General features: G+C 40.9%; 1 protein-coding gene across 1 annotated transcript in view; it reads right to left on the bottom strand.

Annotated features, from left to right (window-relative positions):
- The window catches only part of RBFOX1 (RNA binding fox-1 homolog 1), a 1463629-nt gene that overhangs the window by 90848 nt on the left and 1354162 nt on the right, over positions 1 to 18619 (bottom strand). The window contains exons 11-12 of the mRNA XM_077773235.1: positions 17336 to 17396; positions 8581 to 8634 (exon numbers count right to left, since the gene is read on the bottom strand). Coding sequence (XP_077629361.1) covers positions 8581 to 8634; positions 17336 to 17396 — 115 coding nt within the window. The remainder of the gene's footprint in view (positions 1 to 8580; positions 8635 to 17335; positions 17397 to 18619) is intronic.

Raw genomic sequence — 18619 nt, 5'->3', positions numbered from 1 at the left:
GGGGCTCGAACCCACGAACCATGAGATCATGACCTGAGCCGAAGTTGGGTGCTTAACCGACTGAGCCACCCAGGCGCCCCAATGAGCTCTATATTCTGAGCTTGTGTTCACCTTCTTCTCCTCCCCTTCCCTCTTGCTCTCCTCCCTCTCCTCCTCTGCTTCCTTCTTTTTCTTTCTCTTCCTTCTCTTCCTCTTGGGTCTTCTTTCTCTTCTTGTTCTTCTCTTCCTCCTTCCCCTCACCATCTTCTCCTTCTCCACCTACTGCTTGTCGTTGTCGTCTTCTCCTCCTCCTCCTCCTCCTCCCCTTCCTTCTGTTGTGTAGGAAAGGGTTAACTCCACAGGTCTGGGCTGCTCCAACCCCGCACATTCCCCACAGGATGCTTGTCTTCAGGGCTGGCACTTGGACAGCTCCTGGTAGATGAATTCTAATCCCTTAGAATATTCTACCTGATAAAACGGAGGCCTTGGGCCATACAGTACCAGTTTGACAAGATAAGATAGTTTATGGTAGCAATGTGATTTATGGTCAATACTTCCTTTTGCTCTTTGGGCTATGATTCGAGTAGCTGAGGTCAGTCACATGGGGGCTCCACATCTATGAGACTGCCTCCCAGGAAGTGAGGTGACACCCAGCTGATGACACTTTGTGTTGTCAGACACCACTGCAGGGAAAGTTAAGCACATTGTGCGCTTCTGCTGGAAAGGTGTGCCCAGAGCCTTTGCTGATTAAAAACAATTTTTTTAATGCATATTCATTTTTGAGAGAGAGAGAGAGAATGAGAATAAGTGAGGGAGGGAGGGGCAAAGAGAGAGGGAGACACAGAATCCAAAGCAGGCTGAACGGTCACAGAGCCTGATGTGGGGCTTGAACCCACAAACTGTAAGATCATGACCTGAGCCAAAGTCAGATGCTTTGGGTGACTGAGTCACCCAGACGCCCCTTCCTTTGCTGATTATGAATCTGTATCCTTTCAAAATAAGTCAGAACTATGACTAAACGGCCTTGCTGAGTCCTATGAGCACATCTAATGAAATACCGAGCCTGAGGATGGTCCTGTGGCCCCTGACACAGCTCTGCAGCATACAATGAAGCTTTATGTTTTTCCCTTCCAGATTCAAAAATCACAGAGTAATGCCCAGAAGAGGAAACAACTGGATGAACGTCTCTCCTGACTGTCACTGATGACTACAGATGCTTATCCATCTTTAGCAGGAGCTATTGGTAGGACTTGGGAAAGGTATTTGGTGCACATGTGACACGTTTACTAATGTGCTTCTGTCAGGACAGTGGTTCTCAACCTCAGCAACATCAACATTTTAGACCAGATCATTCTTTGTGGTAGTGGCTGTCCTATGCATGGAGGGATGTTTTGCAGCATCCTTGGCCTCCACCTCCTAGATGCCAGGAGTGAACACCCCATGTCCTCCCCCTCCCCAAGATGTGACCATGAAAACTGTCTCCTGAAATTGCCCAATTCCTCTGGTGGGTAAAATTACTCCCAGTTAAAAACCATTAATCCAAGATATTGGATTAACTAAAGTATGTGGGGGAGGTAATGTGTAATAAAATGGAATGGGCTCTGGAACCACAGAGATTTGGCTTCGGATCCAGCTTTTTTAAGTTTTGAAGTCACCAACCTTGTGCAATATAACGTCACTAGATTTCTAATTTATCTGCAAAATGAAGGAAATGGACACGTATGCTCCAAAACTGTAATCTCTGTAAACATATGTGGAGTTCCCAACATGGAGTCTGGCATGCAGCAAGTAATACTACGTGCACAGATATTTTTATTCATCTTCACTATATTCTATGACCTCTGGGACAGAAGATAAGGCAGGCATGTCCTGGTCTGATCCTACTGAGTAAGCTGCACAACAAGGTGGAAAACATAGGCTCTGAGGTCAGAAAAAAGACCTTTATATAAGAAACTGGTTTGTTTACATACTAGTTCTGTGATACAAGGAATGACATAAACTCTCTAGGAAGGTGTAGTTTCATAATTTCCATATTGAAGAGAATGCTGTAACATTTTTCTGAGGATCTGAGGAGAGACAGAGTGTTTTGCATGGTGTCTGGCTCAGGTCAGTGTCCAGAGTGGCTTATTTATTACTGATGATGTTTTGGGTTGCTCCTCTTTGGATGATGACAGCCCAGAACTTTCCCTTTGAAACAGATCCAGAGCCAAACAGGCGAACCTCGTCTTCCTCTCATGGTGCAGAGGTGGGGCTTCTCCTACGAGAGTCCTGTCACTTCCTGCTTGGGGGAGCTGTTCTTGTGCAACAGAATGGGAACTAATTTTATTGAGGAAGTGTAGTTCTGAGCACATAATCCAGTTCTGATCTTATTTGAAGATCAAATCCCCCAAAGGTTCCATCCACGCTGAGCTGCATTCCTTTCGTGGGGCAGGGAAGGGGACACAGATAAAAACTAAGGCCAAATGTGGGCAGAGATGGAGTGAAATCTGATAAGACAGATGGGGAAAGGGGAAGAGAGAAGGCAAGTGAAATACAACCAAAAGGGGAGGCAAAGGTAAACAGATGTACGAGATAAAGTCTGTGAAGTGGAACATTTCTAGGCTGAAAATCTTTTGCTTGGGGACTTCAATCTGGACTCTTCTGTTTCAGTTCACTGAAGTGCACTGCATTTGAATCTGGCAGATGTGTAAATTATACAGAACACTGCAGAGGCAAAGGTCACTGTTCATGAGGCGCCGTTGCTCTGAGTCTGGTCGATGCTGGTCCTCAGGGCGGATGTGGGCAGTGTTAGAGCCACGAGGGATGCCTGAATGGTTGCTGCTTTCAGGGGCTCCAAGTGGCAACAGGCACCTTTCAGACCCACATCACGTTCTTTCTGGATGCTAAGGTAGTCATCCCAAATGCATACGCTGTACCCAGGATTTGGGTACATCATTCCAAGCCCAACCCAAGTCTTGGATAGTGGCCAATAAAAGGAAGGAAGCCTGTGTCAGGGACCCCAGTTATAACAGGTTCTGACAGTCTTACTTTTTTTTTTTTTTTTTTCCCCAGATGCTATTGTATCCAAATTGCAGGAGGGGAATTGGAAAGAAGTTCATCCAAAAGTGCAGCTAAAGGTCATTCTCTTAACTAAAATGGACTACATGAAGTGAAATGGGGGGAGCAACTAGGGGGAGACCTTTATCTACCTTCCTTTGACTCAATTCTTATATGAATCATGGTTCACAGTGGCCAAAAGCCCATAGAAAACCAATACCTTTGTACGGGTAATCCAAGGTCAAATACAGCTGCCCTTTCAAGATAAGCAATCACAGAGTGCTACATCCATCCTCTTCATTTTTAAACTTCATATTGAGATCTCAATCCACTTTCCCATCATCTAGCCTGGTATCAAGGCATGTGGTCTGTGGGCAGGTTTTTTACCGATGTGGACATAAGCAACCTAGGTAACTGGTGATCACACTAATCTCCTATATTTTGATTTTACTTTACAGCCTATAAAGTTCTTTTCCACTCATTATCTTATCTGATCCTCCCTATAACCCCAGGATAACCTAGTTTCAAGACCTGACCACCTTTCAACTGTGACTTTGCAGCCAAGCCTGCTTCTTTTGGTACTTTCCCCCCTACTCTTGAAACCAGAAACATTTATTTTTAGGAGGAATATCCAATTAAGGACCCCTTCCTACTCCCCCTTTCAAAAAAAAAGAAGAGAAAACTGCTAATACAATAGTATTGCCAGAAGACAGTTAATCACTTTCTTCAAGGTTTACAAGTCGATTTACCCTACATCTCTCTATCTTTGACTTTAATTGTGTGTTTGTTGTCATTGGGACCTAACTATATCTCAGATTTGCATTGCATTGGTAGATCTTTTCCTTTCCCTATTGATCATGACTCGTGGAGTAATTTTAACTCAATTCCAATTTTCCTTTGCAGGCGGGGTGCACAAACTCACATCCACGGAAGTGAGTTATGTGTGTTCAAGTGGTGCATCTTATGAATCTTGTTAAGCTTTGCCGCCTTATAGCCTCACTGATGGAATATTTAATCACAGAAATGAGTTGGCAGATATGATATACAGTATGAGTGAGCTTCACAGCCATCCTACCAGCAATTGAGAAATGGACGGACGAATTTGCCATTTGTCAGTACCACGTCGACAACTGTGTATAACCTTCTGTGATTTATTTTTATTTTGTTTTACTTATGTATGAAGATTAAAGGTGCTTGCTTTCGATCAACAGTTTTGTTGGCCAGGTATCATGATTCTCCGTAAAAGGCACCACTGTTTTTAATCTTTTTATTAGATAGCAATGGAACAGCTCACAATGATGGGGGAACCCCTTGTGAGGCCTCCTCATTGAGATTATTAGAAACACTATTTCTAATTATATTAAGTAACTTAAAGCATTCTACTGGGAACAGATATTTGCAGGTAGTGTACTTTGATTTAATGCCTTCAATTTTTTTAGAAGTCTAAAATGGAATGGTCTTAGGTGTTGGCTAAAGTCTTTGAGACCTACCTGGACATTTTTTAAATTGACTTATCAATCATCCATCTTAAAAAAGGAGCCTGAAGATGATTAGATATAGGCAAACTAATCGATGCCTTGCAGCTTTGTAGGGAAACATCCCCCTGACTTTGGAGGAGGTTCATAGGATACGCTGATTTATGCACACCTGCTTCTGAAGACAAGTACTGGATGGAGCATTCTTCCAGGTAGGACTTGGTAAGAATTCAGAAAAACCACTTGAAATGAAAGACCTTTCATAACAGCTTTCTAAATGCCTCCCCTGGAATGTGTGCGTGAGGGAGAGTGCACGTCATAATTTATCAAAGCAAATTAATACTGTTCAGCTAGTAATTAAAGATCCTCATTAAGAGGTGCTTCTGCCCTCTCCACCCCCACCCCACGTTAGCAATAAAAATGCACTCAGGGCGTCAAGAGGTTATATACGAAAATCAATAACCTGCCATTTTATAATTAAAGAGAAAATAAATGTTAGGGAAAAGTCCACTAAATTAGGAAAATTACCTTTAGGAGAGATTGAAAATATTGATTTTAATTTACAAAATATGTGAACTTTTCATGCCCCGTTCTGAGAGACAATTGGAGGCTGGGTTGTTAATTCTGCATAAGCTTCAGAAAATCAATAATTATACTATGGGAATATGATGATATTTGTCATTAACACAAAATCTTATATAGAGAAATGCCTAGTAAGTCTGGCTTTCTATCTCAGGCAGATGCAGGGCTGGCCTGCTAAATATCCACAGCAAATCAATGACAAGGTCTTCATTTCAGCTGTGAGGCACACTGGAAATTGCAAGACAAAACCAGACTATATGTTTACAGTTGGGGGAAATTCAAAAACCCCCAAATCCTTAACCATGGATATTCAAATGGATGCCATTAGTAAGTATACTTGCAAAGGGAAATGAATACATGCTATATTCATATTTGCATCTATGTATTCCATCCACATAGAGGCGTGTAACTTTTGATTTATGCTAGTGGTTTTCTTAGTGTTTATGGGTCTTCAAATATTTCAAAGGCATCGTTCTGCAGTGTTGGATTTGCAGCCACAGCTCCCCACATTTCTGAATATCAGGAACTCTACTGACCTCCATATACACATCACATAGGCAAAAGGAGAAACCTTTTGATTAAGGATACCCCAGGTATTAGCAACACTAACATGCATATACAGATTTCTCAAGTAACACTTACTTATTCATGCCCCATTTTTTTAGATTTAAGTTTATTGGAGCATCTTATAGAAATAATTATTTGGTTGTCCAGATTCCTTAAAAACGGCCCCTGACAGAACCATTTAATCATCTGAATATGGAGGAGATGGTGGCGGTGGGGGTTGGCATACTCCAAGGTTATTATCTTATTCCTCTTATTCCTTATCCCTATTCTTCTTTAACTGGACTGGTTTGGACATAGAGCAGTAGCAGTCTTATCTACCATCATGGCCAGAGTCAATAAGAAGTATGACCTCTCATATTCACAAAAAAATAAAGAAGCTGTGTAAGCTGGTTATAAAGAACCCAGGCTCTTGGTTTTAGAGTCCAGGTAGCTTCCTACCCGCTTGAAATCTTAGCTCTTCCTATCCGCTTGAAATCTGCATCATCAACACAGAGCCTGATATGGTGCTCAAACTCACAAACTGTGAGATCATGACCTGAGCTGAGATCAAGAGTCAGATGCTTAACCAACTAAGCCATCCAGGTGCCCTTATATTCTACGTACTTAGTTTTCTCAGTTGGAAAACTGCCGTGAGGATTTAACATTAATTAAGGTAAAGTGCTTGGAACAGTGCCTGACCACAGATAATATTAAAGCAAATATTAATCTTTATTGTAACTTGCTTGTACCCACTGGCTCCATGATGTAACTTCTGAGGCTGGGCTAAGGGCTAATCTGAACGGCTGTTCTAATGTTCTAACAGTCATGCAGACTAATTTATTCTTGTATACACAAGTCAGTTTGAATGTATTCTGCTGTTGTAATATCCTCATCAATACCCACAGATATGCCCAGAGGGTTGAAATCGCTTCTGAAGAAGAGGTTTGGTATTATTTTGGTTGCCTGGGTCAGAGGACCAGCAACATGGACCTCCTCTCCCAATCCCAAGTCACACCTCAGAGGACTTCTTGCTTCTTGTTCCCAACTCATTATTCTGGGGAGAAACTGCATGTAGCCATGTGTACACACGTGTAGAGAATCTTCCACCTCGTTGGTCCAACTACCCCATTTCACTGCCTACACAGATGCACGCAAGCTGCTACCCGGCTTTCTCCATGCCCTTTTGAAGGATGTCATTTCTGTACAGCTTGGACAAGGGTGTGCTCCCTGCAATACCTCTGCCTGCAAACAGATGGTCTTGCCCCTGATCCCAGAAATTAACTTCCCTGAAATGAACACGATGAGAACAGAAAGGGCTAGTCCTCTCATGTATTAAGAAAAGACTCTCTTAGTTCAGCAGTATACTCAGAATTCAGTACGATCCATTCTCTGTTAGTTTTCCCCTATGCACAGAGGTGGAACATTCATTTATTTACTTTCATTTGCCCAGTGTTTATGTGGTTCCCCTATGCACAGAGGTGGAACATTCATTTATTTACTTTCATTTGCCCAGTGTTTATGTGGCGCTGGCTACACACCAAACACTCTTCACATATTAACCCATTTAATTCTAATAAACACCTGTAGGTTTGTTACTATTATCATCTTCCATTTACCAGAAGACATTAAGGCACAGAGAGGTTAAGTAACTTGCCTAGAGTCACACAGCTGGCCAGGATTTAACCTGGGCTATCTGAGTACAGTGTTTATGTTCCTCGCCTTTCTAAATATCCTCTCAGGGGGTGGGTTCCACCACATAATCGTTGAAAAGCCTTAACCGCTAAGGTTTTCCTCCCCTATAAGAGTCAACACAGCTACTTCACAGGCATAGAGCCGTTGGACCTCACCTAGGTTGTGGTGAAAACCACACGTGAAGAATAAACATTGCCTACCTAACATCCAGAACTCACTTATCATGTTGGGCTTTCCCAGATTTACCATTTTTTTTCTTTGTCAAGTTGGTTACTCTGCTGGAGCAGCTATCCGAACATCCTATATTCCTCTATCATGCACTAGGGCTGATCTAGGATCAGAAAAATGACAGAAGGCATCCCAGAAGAAACCAAGCAAGGGGGAGGACTTACCATCAAGAGATCACTAAATAAGTGGATCTAGACCAGCAGGTCATTTATTTGCCCTTATTAAAGAGCAAGGGCCCCATCTAAGAAAGTTCTTTTCAATACCCATGTGGCAACTCTACTAAAATTCGACAGGGTTAAATGCAGCCTTGATAATGACCAAGAGGATAACAGGCAGAAGTATCAGGCCAAACAGAGCCACATTCTCAGCCACTGCTGCTTCTGGGTTATTCTCTCCCAAAATGTGATGACCAAGTTTTTGACACGGATTTTCCAATCAACTGGTAGTTGGCGGGTTAGCAGGGAAGGGGCGAGGGGAGAGACTGGCCTCGGAAAGGCAGAGCACTGAGGAATGGGATTGCTACCGAATCCAGTTAATGGAGATAGAAAGACCACTTTGTTTTTTTCTCATTTTCTAAATAATCCTTCTCTTGGCAATTTCAACTCACTGCCACATTATTGGAATGAGTTAGCCAACCCTCTGCTTTACCAGGAAAAAAAAATGTGACCCCACGTGGAAATGTATGGCTAAAAAACCCATGAAGGCATACTGAATAAAAATGTCCATGACCAGCTGCACATTTGTTCAATATGCCCTTGAACAAAGTCTCGATGCTTTTTTGAGACAGCAAAATCCATGTAAAATGTCACAAGGAGCAGGGTCTCCGGGCATACCCTGCAGTGTGACGCATGTATGTGATCCCCCTTTATTTTTTAAAGGGTGTTAAACACTTTTGGTTTTGCTTTAGAAAAAAAAAATCCCTCAGAACTTCTGAGGAGAGGGGTTTTTACGGTTCAGATTATTTTATGAAATCTATTCTCTACTGGCAGGCAAAACACAGAGAACAAACGAGGAAGAAGTCATGCACAGAGGAACTTTTTACCTGCATAGAATTCGGGGCTGTAGACCGCACCCACAACTGGATTCAATTTCCAGCCTTAAAACAAATACACAAAAACATGATTATCACATTGGATTCAACAACTCATATCATCGCAAGAGAACAAATCAAATGGGGTGGTGTACTTTTTTTAAAATTTTATATCCAGAGGATATATAGTCTGGGAATGCATAAAAATGATTTGGAACCTTACCTAGAAAGGTAGATTTATGCCTTTCTTTGATTGGCTGTCAATACAAGTTAATAGTATGGAAACTATTGACCGGCTACAGGTGAACTTTTTGAAAATCATGTGGTGATTAATTTTCTCCCACGCTAATATTCTCTAGAACCACTATAATAATTTCAAATTTTCTGTCTTCTTTCATGGATCACTGCTAGGTAATCTGTCATATGCCCCTTTGCATTCAATTCCCCCAAATTTGAAAGCTCACATAAACAGAATTCTTTGCGGAAACATATTCTGATAATTGTCATTCCTAATTATGACCCAGAGAATTCCGAAGTGCTTTTTACATCCCAAAGAAAATGACATTTATCCACTAGAGATTAAGTGTGGAATACATTTCAGCGCATTGAGGAACCATAAAAATTCTTAATCAATGCATGATATCTAAGGTAACTTTCAAACAACCTGTATATAAAAGGAACAGAATCCTGTAATTTTCCCAGTGTTCTGGATGGAGCATTTTCTGTCAAATGAATCCTGGCCCCTTAGGAACTTTTACTCAAGAAAAGAACATACAAGAATATTTGCAAATCGAGAAGCTATGCACATTACACACCCATTGGGCACCATTTAGGGAACAACCTCCAAAGAATGGTCACATTTTAGGGTTTGGTGATGATTTCCTCTCCTGCTGCTAAGTGTTTATGAAAACATCCATTAAATAGAATTCCTGAAAGACAAAGAAGGACAGGTGTGCTGCCTTTTGTGTAAAACTCTGTGTCCTTGGGCTGATGGTAAAACACCCAAGGTCCTTTAACAAATGCTCCTGAGAAAAGGCAATGGTGAAAGTTGGGATGTGAGAGAAGGTATTTCTGATATGGGAGCTCTTCCCAGATGGAGAAGCATGACATCCTATTATCTGACCTAAGTGATGCACCTGTAAGAAGAGCCAAGAGGTAGCCACAATCTACTGATCCCTTAAGGAACACACAGGCTCAGTATCTCAATAGACAGGCCCCTGGATGGACCAAAGAACTTTCTAGAACTTTCCAAGAATTTTCTGTTTCTAAGAACTTTCATCCAACTTGTATAAGCTAGCAACTTTACAGCCCCCAGGATGGTCTTAGGATAGGATTTTTCAAAGTCTACGCTTGCATACCTGGGAGGCTTATTAATGGAAATGTCTGGCTCCATTTTTACCAGAAAGAGACATAAAATTCTGAGATGTGTTGCCCCAATGGTTTCTGAAACTTCACACTGACACCTTCCTCTCTTATATTAACCACATCTTGTCATATAGGCATTTCTATAGTGATATAAAAATAAAAATTATCTGGCACATTTCAGAAAATGTGTTTTATGAATGTGGAAAATGACTTCAGTGTGACCAACTTAAATTCCACTACTTCCTAAAAAAGAAAATACCCAATTTCTGGGGACATGAGAACTAATGTCCACATTTCAAGTCCTTGGAACCAAGCCAAAATAGAGCAAACTGGTAAAATTAAAACTTCAGGATTATGTTAACGTATTTAATGTTTTCCTTCCCTAGTCCTTCACAGAAATCTACATTTGTGAAAGAAGTATGTAAGGACCCATACTAAATGAATAATTAAGTTATGAATTTATGACTCTTTTTCTTCATCCCTTTGCTCCCCATCTTACACCCTGCTCATGTCCCTACCTTTTCCAGATAGTGGAGACAGGGTCTTTTTGTTATTAGTGAAGTAAAATTTTGTTTCTTGTATATGTACTTATGAGGTCCCTTAAATAATTCCTTTTGCACACCGGCCTGTGACACACCATTCAGTGAATGTTGATCCATGATTAATTTTGATAGAACTCCCAAAGATTGTAGGTTATGCCAATGGCATTTCATTTTCTCAAAGAAACAAATTTCTCAGAGGTATCTAAGACTATCTTAAATCATGTTTCTCTCTCTGCCTTTATTTTCCTCATTTCCTTGAAGCCTTCTGTGTATCTATATATGTATCAATGTATCTATCCACCTACCTATCTATACATCCATTGATCCATCCATCCATCCAACATCATTTATCTCTATCCTCCTTCTTTCTCCCTCATCTATCTGTCTGTCTGTCTATCTATCTATCAATTGATCACCTCTTGACAAAGTTGACCTGATGTTATTTAGGCCTCCAGTGTCTCTCCAGGGCAGGCTACTTAATGCCACTATCTATCTATTACCTACTAGTTTAACAAGTCTATTCGTAGAAAATTTCATTCAATATATAAACAACATTCTCTCTCATCAGGAGATATATGCCATCTCTTGTCTGCTGCAAGTATTCTTTGAGAGAGGTAACTGATAGGGTCTCCTTCACAAGAAACCAGCTTGGAATCTGTGAGCTGCAAAATGAAATGTCATGGGAATACCGGTGCAGGTTTTTCCAGCTCCCTGTCACTGGTCCTTCTTCCTAAATGATGCTGTTCTGCTTCCACTGTAGGGAAAACAAAGGCCTTTCTGATCCATACCAAAGGCATGGTAACTCCACTTCTCACCTCCCTGCTCCCCTGCAGCCTGCTCCTTACCAAGTCTCCTCATGTCAGCAAATGACACCTCTATCCACTTGGTTCCTTAAAACAAAATTCCTGGGGCACCTGGGTGGCTCAGTCGGTTAAGCGTCCAACTTCGGCTCAGGTCATGTTCTCACGGTTTGTGGGTTCGAGTCCCGTGTCAGGCTCTGTGCTGACAGCTAGTTCAGAGCCTGGGGCCTGTTTAGATTCTGTATCTCCCCCTCTCTCTGACCCTCCCCTGCTTATGCTCTCTCTCTCTCTCTCTCTCTCAGAAATAAAAACATTAAAAAAACCCCAAAATTCTTGATAATTTCTTGATTGTCTCCTTACCCTCCTATCCCACGTACAATCCACCAGAAGATCCTATTGGTTAGACTCTGAAAAGATGTGCCCATGCTCTCAACTTTCATCCCTCTCCAATGCCACCATCCCAGCCAGGACACATTTGTTTCTTGCCTGGATGACACCACAGCAACCACGTCCTAACATGCTCCATCTCCTCCCACCCCTTCTCTTCTTGTTCCTCTTTGCATGCATTCTATTCCTAGTGGCCAAACCCATTTTAACAAGTAGATCAGATATATCATTCCGCTACTCAAAATTCAGTATCTTCCTTCTGAACTTAAGAGAACACAAATTCTAACCTTGACCCACAAGCCCACCCAACCTAACCTCTGTCCGTTTATTTCATAGCACAGTTCCCTTCTCTCTACACCACAGGGACACTGTTGTGGTTTTAAATCTTTATAAAATCATTCTAGATCAATGTAGGTCATTCTACATTATACCCACTGCTCCCTGTGGTTGGAGAACTCTCCCCAGCTCCTGACAAAGTTGACCTGATGTTATGTGGGTCTCTGGGGTCTTCCCAGGGCAGACTACTCAATGCCACCTCCTCCCCCTTTAGCTACACCCCGATTCAATTTCCAGTTTTGTTTTCTGCACAGCTGTTAATACTACGTGGGTTCACCTTTTTGTTTTTCTTTGATTGTTCTTAATTGTTTTCATAACCATTCTCTTTCATTAAAATTAATGGTAAATGAAAAGGACTGCTGTCCAATGTGAATGCCTGGCACCTAAAATTGCACTTGGCAAACAGTTGGTTCTCCATAAATATTTACTTAAGTTTTGCTCTAAAGGAACAGAAGGAATAGAGAGCTTTTTCTAATAGACTCATTCCCTTTTAGCAAGGATTCTATCTCCTCCTAACCTTCAATGACCTGCTTCCTGATATACATCTAATAAAGAAGGACCCTGTTAGGGGTGACTGTCTTCAAGGCAGAGGAAATAAGAATACAGACCTTGAGAATCACCCCTGCTCAGACTTACAAAGCTCATGCAGGCTTATGTAAATGTATGCAAATTTTATGTAAATAGCCTCTCAGTCCCTGTGACTCCTTCTAGTACCTGGAAGAGACCCTTGGGATAACCCTGCTGGAGACTGGAGCCTGCACTGTCAGGAAGATGGACAGAATGATCCTGGTTTTAAGTTCTCAGGCAGTCTGTACATCCTCAGGCCTTGCAAATTCAGAGATTTTGATCAAGGACATTAAACCGAACAATGAGGCTTACAACAAAAGAGAACAGCTGATAAAGCTCACTGCTCCCAGCCTCACAGGGGCCCCCATGCAAGAAGGCAATGGAGCAGAGACCAGACACAGAAGCTGTGTAGACAGACCCCTCTGTGGCTGGGCCTCAAGGGGCTACATCTAAATCAGTAGCCCCCTCCTCAAATTTAGCTTCTGAAAGGTCATCTGCCAGCCTGTGGTAGAAAAACACTTCCCAAGCTCCCCCGGTGTTAACTACGGCTGTATTAGGTGTTAAAAGGCAAGTCTGAATGTGTACACAAAAAATCTACCCATGTCTTCTTTAGGGCTTTGCAGGGCTGGATATCAAAGAAACACATTCAAGAAAGTACCCTTAAATACACCTTAGGGGTTTCCAGAACTGTTCCAATGCTTTCTAAAGACATTAACTGAGGATGCCAGTGACCTGGTAGTTGAAATGGTGCATGAGACAACACCCAAAATGACAAGTTAGTTGCACACCGTCTTTGCTTCACTCACTATTGTTTTCTGCAACATATATTCATTGCCAACATTTAGATTTCACTAAGATACAGGATTTCTTGTTTTCTTGAAAGCATAGTAGAAATAACCAATTTTTGATTAAGAATTGCACATGGACCAATTTTCTGGAAGTGACCAGAAAAGGGACCACTCCACGTAACCTGCAGTTAGCCACAGACACCGCTGCTCCATATTATATGTCTGGCTTGGAGGCCAAATGTTAACTATCTTTTATTGTTATCTTGTCCTGTTTTTTCTTCTAGTAGAAACATATTTTGCTTTTCCCAGTATGAAAATGAAAGTGCAAAAAGAATGTGAGTCTTTCAGACCATCCCTGCTCATCTATTTTACCTGTCTGCCTCTGTTGGCATCTGAATATTTGGTCCTTAAGTTATTATGTCTATCAGCAAATTCAACTTACTATCTTCAGCAAAAAAAAAAAATAAAAAAAAAAAAAAAAAAAAAAAAGAAAAGAAAAGAAGAAATAGGATGGCTACTTACATTGAGATTATTGTGTAATTAAATTTTTAGGGCATTTCATACCCCTGGGACTGTGTCCAGTACTTATCTCCGTAATAAGCACAAATACCCTTGTGATGGTCCATCTACCCATGTGTCCCCTACTCAGTCCATGTGACAGGATAAGCCACTGAATGCCCCTTCTGGGAACATAAATGAGAAATCTACATGACATATTGCTGGACACTAAGAATGCATGGCTACCTGGAATGGGATGTGGGATGTTTATGCCAACATCTGGTAGGCATTTGGGGCTTAATAGTTAATAATCTTTTTGTTATTGTGATGGGTTACCGTTTGTGTGCTGTTCTATAAAAGATGGAGGGAAAGCAATGTAAGAAGATTTGTTCATAATAAAAGGGAAAGACTTCACTAATGACTTCATCTCTTCTAGCCTCAGTTTTCACCTCTTGAAAATAGGGATAAGTATGTCCTCTTTATAGGACTTCATGTGGGCCCAGTGCATTTAAAATGCTGAACATAATGCCATCCAGTCAGTGTTCCAGAAATGTTGGCTATTAATGGATGGGTTTTGAACTGTATCCCACATTCCACTGGGCCAGTTTTCAACTCTTGGGTAGGACACTGACTAGTAAGTCTTTAAAATAAATACGCATCCATATGGCTTCAAGAATAATATTTGGCTTCCTGTGCTTTATTTTCTCATATAAAGGGTACACCTGAGCACCGTGCACAGGCATGACAGCACACACACGCACACACTTAGTTGCTAATTCATAATTAAAGGACATACTCAAGAGTCAGGTTGATGTCATTACACATTAACTCTGGAAAGGTGCAGAGTTTTTTCTTTTTACCTAAGTGAAAAGGCTTCATGATACACAAGTCAGAAGTTTGCTTCATTTCAGCACTGGGCATTCTGAGCCTGTTGTGGAAATTTTCTACACCCTTTAAGGCCACGTCTCGGGTGTTGTTGGGGCTGGAAAAATGGGTCAGCAGAATAAATAATTCTTCTGGTCTTTCAAGTTGGAGCCCTTGTGAATGGAGGGTGTATCTCTGTGTAATGGTGACCCCTTTAAAAATAGGAATGGACTGACATGGCCAAATTGGTAGTCATTGGCACAAGACAGAGAGAACCAAAACCAAAACTAACAAATGCTAATACTATAATACTACTGTTTTTAACAACAGGAACAAAAACCTTAAATGTCAATCACTATGGAAGATAAGAATAAACCCATATATCCATTTCATGGAATGCCATGTAACCACTAGAAAGAATGGGTTTGGTCTGGGTATTAACATCAAAAGAACTCCATACTGATTTATAAAAGCCAATTAAAAATGATGTGCACACCATGACATCTTTTATATAAAGAGCATATACACAATACTGTGAATACTATATACATAATACATATATATGCATAAAAAGGTAAAGTTAAAGTACACATGATAATCTAATGGTGGTGTCCTCTGAGGGAGAGCTAGAATACCAAGGTGGTAGTAGCATTATTCAAAATATATTTAACCTTTCCTTTAATGTTTCTTTCTCATTTATTCTTTTTTTAAAAAATGAGTCAGGGTGGGGCGCCTGGGTGGCTCAGTCAGTTCAGCGTCTGACTTCGGCTTAGGTCATGATCTTGCGGTTTGTGGGTTTGAGCCCCACGTCGGGCTCTGTGCTGACAGCTCAGACCCTGGAGTCTGCTTCGGATTCTGTGTCTCCCTCTCTGATCCTCCTCTGCTCATGCTGTCTCTCTCACACAAATAAATTAAAAAAAAAAAAAAAAAAAGAGTCAGGGTGCCTGGGTGGCTCAGTTGGTTAAGCATCTGCCTTCAGCTCAGGTCATGATCTCATGATTTGTGAGTTCAAGTCCCACATCAGGCTCCATGCTGACAGTTCAGAGCCTGGACCCTGCTCTGGATTCTGTGTCTCCCTCTCTCTCTGCTATTCCCCTGCTCATGCTCTGTCTCTCTTTCTCTCAAAGATAAAAAAACATTAAAAATAAAAAAAAAAAATGAGTCTGCATTTCCAAGTTGCACATGTAATTAAAAAGTCAAATATGGAAAATATCATTCCTTTATCACAGTAATAAAATATTATATTTTAAAAACCTACAAAACAAAGGAAAATATCTTCCAGTCTTACAATTCAACTCAACTGTGAGCATTTTGATGTAATGTCTTCCACAGTTTAGTTCAAATCATGTTATATTTTTTCATGAAAAAAAAAATTTTCAGGGTGCCTGGGTGGTTCAGTCAGTTAAGCGTCCAACTTCAGCTCAGATCATGATCTCATGGTTCGTGGGTTTGAACCCCGTGTCGGGCTCTGTGCTGACGGCTCAGAGCCTGGAGCTGCTTTGGATTCTGTGTATCCCTCTCTCTCTGCCCCTCTGCTGCTCACACTCAGTCTCTCTCTCTCTCTCACACAAATAAATAAACATATAAAATTTTTTTCATTCATCAGAAAGCCCTGTATCACCCTCATCTTGCTCATTTTAGTGGGTATAATAGTCCACTGAGTGCTTAAACTTACACTGCCTGTATTACATCCATAACCTAACTTTTTCATAAAATTAAGTATGTGATTAGCCTATCAGCAGCTTCCCCTGCCCCCATATATCTTAAGAGAGATGTATTCTGAGAGGATTAAAGAATCAAAATGGTAGAACACTTTCAATTCTTGTTATATATGAAAATCCTATTATGAGGAGTTCTCAGACGGCTTCTTGGTTAGTGTGAACAGAGATGCATTGTCCTGAAGGGGTTTGCAGTACACAGCAACATCTACATCTGGCCCCCCAGAGAGCCCTGGGCAACCCAGAGAAACAGAAATACCACACTCATCCTATGGAACTCAGCAGGAAGCACCCTCTGAACCACTTTAAAGTCCTAATATCTCCAGAGAGGACTCAATGCCAGATCCAAATTCCACTGTCCCTCTTCCAGAAATGTCTAGGGATCAACGAGGTTGTGGTTCAAAAAAAGGGGTGGGGGGGGCGTCAACAAACCTAACCTTCATCCTCTCTCAGCTTACTGTAATAGCAAAATAAGTGACCCAAGTAATCCCTAAATAATTTACTGTATCTCACCCCAAATGGGAGTTATTCTAGAGAGACTGGAGGAAGGGCATGCACGCTTTACTCCCAAACTAAATTTGTCTCTGCTCTGAAATTATCTTGTTAAAGAATGATTGTTGAAGTCTCCTTGGCAGACAGTGTTTCATTACCTTCATGTGTTCTACATGGTGACTGTGTGTGCTATGTGGACAACTGTGTCCATGACTCAGTGCTCACCACGGTATGTGTGGTCACTGAAATGTATCTTATCGACGTAGGTGGTTCACTGTAGCAGGTCAGCAGTTAGGGCACAGGAGCCACTGTGAGGCTACTGTGACTTGTTGAAACATATACCCGGGCTAAATCACTGACTACGTTCAGAGGTAGAAATGATTTCTTGTGAGAGGCCAATCTCTACTTACCATTCGTATAAGGGTTGACAGTCTTTTTATTTGTCATTACACGTGCTGTGGCATTATTTACCTACGCACATAGAAAACTCAAATGAGCACATATGCCAGGACCAGCCCCCAGTTCAATTAGTTGCATGCATTATGACTGTGATAACTTATTTAAAAAAAAAACTAAAATGCATTTTAATTTATAAAAGGCAGTAGATGCATAACAAAATCATACATTTTTATAATTACATTTACTTCATAACCATTTTAACTTACAAATCATTTCAATAAAGCAATGTCATATCATTTAAAAGTTTAATAAGGAGACAGTAAAAGCAAATTAAAAGGAACTGCGTAATTGAAGACTGAAAACCATGCATGTACTCCATGGTAACACAGAAACAATAAATATTTTTAAACACAAAATAAAACTCATATGAAGGAACATGCAGTGGAGAAGAGGGAAGAGACAAGGTACAAGGGAACATAAATGTCAAAAAAGAAAAGAAAAGAAAAAAAGGGACAAACAAGATTTAGCCGTGTGCAACACTTTAGGAAGGAAGAACCATTGGGGAAGCAACATCTAGCATTCAACACTAGGAACAAGAGCCTTTGACATCGCAAGAATTAACAAGATCATTCAAGCTTGAAAGTCACAGCTAACAAAAGGATAAAAGAGAGGGTGCATCGTTTAACACAATATGGAGTTAACAATCTGAGTAAGATGTGCACTGTCATATCCCAATCCAATCACTGCCTCCCAGGCTCGCTTAGAACGTACACTCAATTACAGGCGTACCGGTACCCAAAAAAATAGAGCATCAAGAAAACTTAATACGACAAGTCAAAAAAATCCACGTGGTATATATATGTATATAGATAATCAGCACTAAATACGTGAAGCGGCAGATGGACTTCACCACTTACCATTCACCACCATCGCCAGCATGGGTTTGTATACAGTTACCATGGTTACTGAGAGTTTGGTGAGGGGCCTAAGCGTTATCGTCGAGGGGGGGAAAATGAAAGGCAAAATATGCAACATCTTACTCCAAAGACTAAAGCATTTTTAACTGGTATTTTTTTTTTAAAGTTTTAACAAATATAACCCTGTGGCCATGTTGAGGGAGATCCAGTGGTAGAAAGAGAAAATTCCGAGTAATGTAATTTTAGCATTTTTTATGTTTATTATTTTCAGGGAAGAGGGGCCAGATATTGAACAGGAAATCCTGTTCAGTTATTCACTTTATTATCAAAACGATACAAAGATTCCAAGTGGCTTGTTGAAAAAAATAAATGAAAGGT

This window comes from Crocuta crocuta, unplaced genomic scaffold (genome assembly GCF_008692635.1).
Source record: "Crocuta crocuta isolate KB4526 unplaced genomic scaffold, BGI_CrCroc_1.0 scaffold16, whole genome shotgun sequence".
In the NCBI taxonomy this organism is placed as follows: domain Eukaryota; kingdom Metazoa; phylum Chordata; class Mammalia; order Carnivora; family Hyaenidae; genus Crocuta; species Crocuta crocuta.
The sequence above is the reverse complement of the archived record's forward strand: the minus strand, read 5'-3'. Positions and strand labels throughout refer to the sequence as shown.